General features: G+C 41.4%; 1 protein-coding gene across 2 annotated transcripts; it reads right to left on the bottom strand.

Moving 5' to 3' along the window:
• Positions 1-1,790: 1,790 nt before the first annotated feature.
• LOC148008233 (putative serine/threonine-protein kinase At1g01540) lies at positions 1,791-3,800 on the bottom strand. 2 transcript variants are annotated; one of them, XM_087674377.1, is made up of 5 exons: positions 3,382-3,800; positions 3,201-3,263; positions 2,317-3,092; positions 2,108-2,212; positions 1,791-1,935 (listed from the first exon to the last, which is right to left on the bottom strand). In XM_087674377.1, exons 3-5 carry the CDS (start codon positions 3,057-3,059, stop codon positions 1,809-1,811), a joined length of 975 nt encoding a protein of 324 aa, XP_087530503.1. In that variant the 5' UTR covers positions 3,060-3,092; positions 3,201-3,263; positions 3,382-3,800; the 3' UTR covers positions 1,791-1,808. The 2 variants fall into 2 exon arrangements, with proteins under 2 accessions (XP_087530503.1, XP_087530504.1); XM_087674378.1 differs by having other exon boundaries at positions 3,387-3,800.
• Between the last annotated feature and the right edge of the window lie 758 nt (positions 3,801-4,558).

Genomic DNA, 4,558 nt, shown 5'->3' with positions numbered 1-4,558 from the left:
ACACAACTACAGGCAAAAGAGCTAAATTAACCTTCCACCAGGGTGATCTAGGGCTGATCTAAAGACATCAGATCTAATAAGAACACCAAAAATGGCAACTCTTCTCTATTGAGAATCAAAGAGCACCACAAGAGAAGGAAGAAGCCAACCAATAGAGCCAAAGGGATAGAAGGGAAAAGCCATGTCAAAGGAATGTGTAGGGTGCCTTCAACTTAGTCACCAATGAGCAAAAGCAATAAAAGGTCATCTCTGAATCAATGTTATAGCTTGCCTATATAAGGCTCACTATAAATGGAAGGGTCCCAAGGGACTTGAGCCATACACATGTGCTCTTGCATATTCTCATATATTATTCTCAAGCCTTCTTTATCACGGAGTTACTAAAATTATTTAAGCCACCCTAGATCCATGTTTTAACACGATATTATACCTAGTTGGGAAGGCTCAAGAGACAAAACTTTCTGGTTTAGGCCACCCTAGATCCATGTTTCAACATGGTAGTACAGCTAGTTAGGATGGCTAAAGAGTCAAAACGTATTGGTTTTATGATTGGTAGGTTGAACATGAAATTGTTTCTCATTATCAATGAAGTCCAGATAGTCTTTTTCAGATATAGCAATGGGTCTAAAGCCTTTGCCTAGTTCTACAACTCAGACTGTATTGAGCTATGGAAGACATGCTACACCATAACAGCAAAAGCTTCAAGATTATTCTTTTCAAAGCTTCTCTTTGCTCAATATCGTCTTATTGTGTAGCTGAGGGTAGTTATAACATGGTAGGTGGAGCAATATTAAGTTGCAATATGAAAGTTTGTGAGGAGATCTTGTTTTCTTTTATTTGAGCATTACAAGTTTCATCCTATGTATCAAGCAGTGGCACATTTGACTTTGAGAGCCCGGCAAGAGCATCAGATGTCAACCCTGAACAAGCAACTGGCTGTAAGCTAGCTCCCAATCTAGTAACAGAAAAGTCTTGAAACCTCACTTTTTAGTGTGATCATACCAAGATCTAGCCACAATCAGATACAAACTGAACTATGTATCAAGCCCGGCAAGTCCATCAGATGTAAAACTTGGGCAAGGCCTAATTAGAATCACTAAGTACCAATCAAGCAAGTATCTCTCAGCTATTAAAATGGACAGAGTAGCAAGATTTAGCCACTACCAGATACAGATGGAACCTATGTAGCAAACAGTTACATGTTTGACTTGAGAGGCCAAGTAACTGAAACCAGATGTTAACCTTGAGCAAGCTCCCAATCCACAGAAACAGTATTTAAGCCTTACATTTTAGCATAACCTTTCTTACCAGAGAGAGGTTGCTCTACATCTCCAGTAGATAAAAAGTCAAACAAGGGAATTGGATAAGTGCATCCAATTGGTCCTTTAAAAGCCCAGTCATGCAGCATGCTGGTAATTAGGCTAACAAGAATACTCGATCCCATAGTAGACTCTACATTTACCCTACAAGGAAGTGGAACTGTGAGTTAAAGCTATAGAACAGGATATTGCACGGGCACAGTTGGGATAGTTGATGTGCACTTTTAATGAGGACGTTTCATAGAAAGTGTAAGAGCTAGCTATGCTTTCTCCACATTGAATGAAGGGCAATAATTATTTCCGATCCCCCTTTTTGACAATTATAGAACCTTTGTATGGCTGCAAGTTAGGTGTAGTTTAGCTGTGTCAAAATGAATAATTAGTGAAGCTTGAAAGAGAGGTGCACCACTTACATCCAAAACCCCTCAAAAGCACAAACCAAAAGAGGCAATTGATACGACAGAGCATGGACCGAGAAAGAGTTGATGATTACCCCTTTGCAGTACCGAGAATAATTCGCATTCTGATATCCCAACTCAATGGTGGATGTTCCCCCAGCTGTCCATGGAGCCACTGCTCCAAATTCCCATTGTCAATGTACTCATAAACAAGCATCCTGAAAAGCAAGCAGCACATACATTCCAAATAACAAAGGGCAATCAGTTAGTAGATTCTACAGCACTTACGTAAGATGTAAATTCTTGTGTGAGTACTGAAAGAAAGTGCCAGAGATCCTGCTCTCATCCTTCAAATCAAATGTTTATATTCCAACATTTACTACAGTTCACCTTTGCGAGCCTTCCATACAATATCCAATCAACCGTACAAGATTCTTGTGTCTGACACGTCCTATCGCCTCTACCTCTATCTTGAACTCCCTCTCAGCCTGCCCTCTGCAAGCGAAAAAATCGGCCAGGAACAGAATTACATTGCAAAACCCTTTAAGACGTCACAAACAGAGGACAAAGGGAAATTGCAATGATCGCAATCCTCCTACCTATTATTTAGAAGATTTTTCACAGCTATGCGTGTACCATCAGGTAGCTGACCAAAGTACACAATCCCGTATCCTCCCTCACCGAGCACATTGGAATCAGAGAAGGAATCAGTCGCAGCCTCTAGCTCACGCATGGTGTACCAATGGCCCCATCCCAAATGGGAAACTTCTGGAACTGTGATCCCTGTACCTGCAGTTGGTGCAGGAGCTGGAGATTCTGCTGATCGGGAATTGCTGCTGGCGCTCGAGCCTCTATCATGTGGGTGATGCCCTCTCTTCTCCCCCTCAACAGGTCCCTTTTCCACACGGGTAGGCCGTGCTTTGTGCACCATTTCCACACGGGTGTCTTCACCAAGCCGGAGGTTTGGCCTTGTGCCTCTTTCTGCTGCTCCTCTGCCATCAAAGCCCTTCTCGCCTTTGTCGGAACCTTGCTCTCCATTTGGAACATGCACCACAACCTTCTCGATTGGCGGTCTATCTTCAGACAAGTTGCTCAGGGAACGGCCATACGCACCCTGTGGAATAGGTTTCCTGGCCCTTTCTGCCCTCATCATGTCTTTCGCTGAGGCCTTGTGTGCCAGAATAACTGGCTTTTCTGCAGCTTTCCTCCTCGAGCTTAACCATAGTGACAGAAAGAAGAGAATGAGGACAATAAATGCCCCTACTCCAATACCGATGACGGCCCACAATTTGAGCCCGAAGATGATCGTTCTTTTAGAGAGCACATTGTTCAAAAAATCCATGGTTGTATGCAGAGATCCGTGCCGAACAAGGTACTGCAGTTTGAAAGACAGGACTGCAAGCATTAGCGCAGGCCAATGGGGCATATGCGTCAAGCAGATCAAAGCATGTGAAGGGAATGAATCTATACACAAATACAATACCTGTTCTCAGATTTTAGCTTCAGTGTACAAAACATATCCTGTGTGGGGGTACACCAGCAGAACCTGCATCCAAGGGAAAAGTAGAATGCAATGAGCTGTCTGTCAGACACCAGAGCACGTCAGACGAAACAGTCAAGCAAGATGGCAGAGAGCTGGCTAACAATGCGATCAAAGCCATCACCTTACCAACTTCAGGTAGCCAGCCTTAAATTCAAGCAGGAAACTGTGTGTATGGATTCAACATGTACAAAGGAACCCTAATGGCTTAATCCACAGGGAAATATGCCATCAAAGCTGAGCTGAAAGCTGGTAGGGGGCACAAGAAAATCCTAACAACACTGTTGACACATCAGGGAGATTGGCCGTGAAACAGCTCATTGCGCAGCTCGACCGAGTGCAGAAAGCTATGGCTGCCTTTGTTTAACTTTTGGCTGCCTTTCCAACTGTCTGTTGTGTGTGTCCGGAGGAGGATATCCCACAGTGCGAGCAAAAGGAGAGAGTAGGAAAAGGGTAAAGAAGGAGGAGGCGAACCGAAGAGGAGGCAAAGCTGACAGAAAAGAGCTGGATGCACGGGATCTATAGTTACTGCATCCATGAAGAAGCCAGAGAGAGAGAGAGAGAGAGAGAGAGAGAGAGGGAAAATAGGAATTTAAATGCATTTTTAAGCTCTTACAAAATGACAGTAAGAGAATAAACATATTTACTCATTTTAAGGAAAATGGGATTTAAATCTTTTTTCTATATATTAGCAGAAGGAAAACGTTTACCTTTTAGGAAGGAATGAGATTTTTGGATGCATTTTTTATCATTATTTCGTTTTCTGTCATTTAAATTTGATTTGATTCATTTATCCTTGATTTAATTTTCTTATTAATAAATAAATTGGTGATATTTACAGCTAATATTTAGCCGAATGGCTTCGACTAGTTTATTTATTTTTTCATATCATCTGGATAGTATTCAGGGATTTTTTCTTTTTCCTGGTATTCCCTGCAGATATTATAAAAACGTTTTAAGTTATTGCGATTATTATTATTATCGAAATGGCATGTCTCTAAGTATGTGTTGTTTGGTCGTATTCCAGTGAGCTGAACGTTACTATTTTTTGATTTTAATTGCTGGCCATTCGAACTTTGTGATGTTATCAAATATGTGTATTTTTGGGTCGTCTTGTAGTGATTCCAACGTTACTATTTTGACTCCAAGTTCTGGTCATATTTTCGGAACTGTATCGAATTATCAAAAAAGTTTTTGATGGCTGTGGTTATTATTATTATTACTAATACGAAAGACTAAATAACCAATCACTTTCGAAATTAGCATTATTTTATTACCATGTAAACGAGAAATAGGGAGTG

This window comes from Lygodium microphyllum, unplaced genomic scaffold (genome assembly GCF_053477565.2).
Source record: "Lygodium microphyllum isolate KBCC unplaced genomic scaffold, Lygodium_microphyllum_v1.1.10 scaffold_240, whole genome shotgun sequence".
NCBI classification, from domain to species: Eukaryota; Viridiplantae; Streptophyta; class Polypodiopsida; order Schizaeales; family Lygodiaceae; genus Lygodium; species Lygodium microphyllum.
Note: the sequence above shows the minus strand (reverse complement) of the source record. Positions and strands in the feature narration are given on the sequence as shown.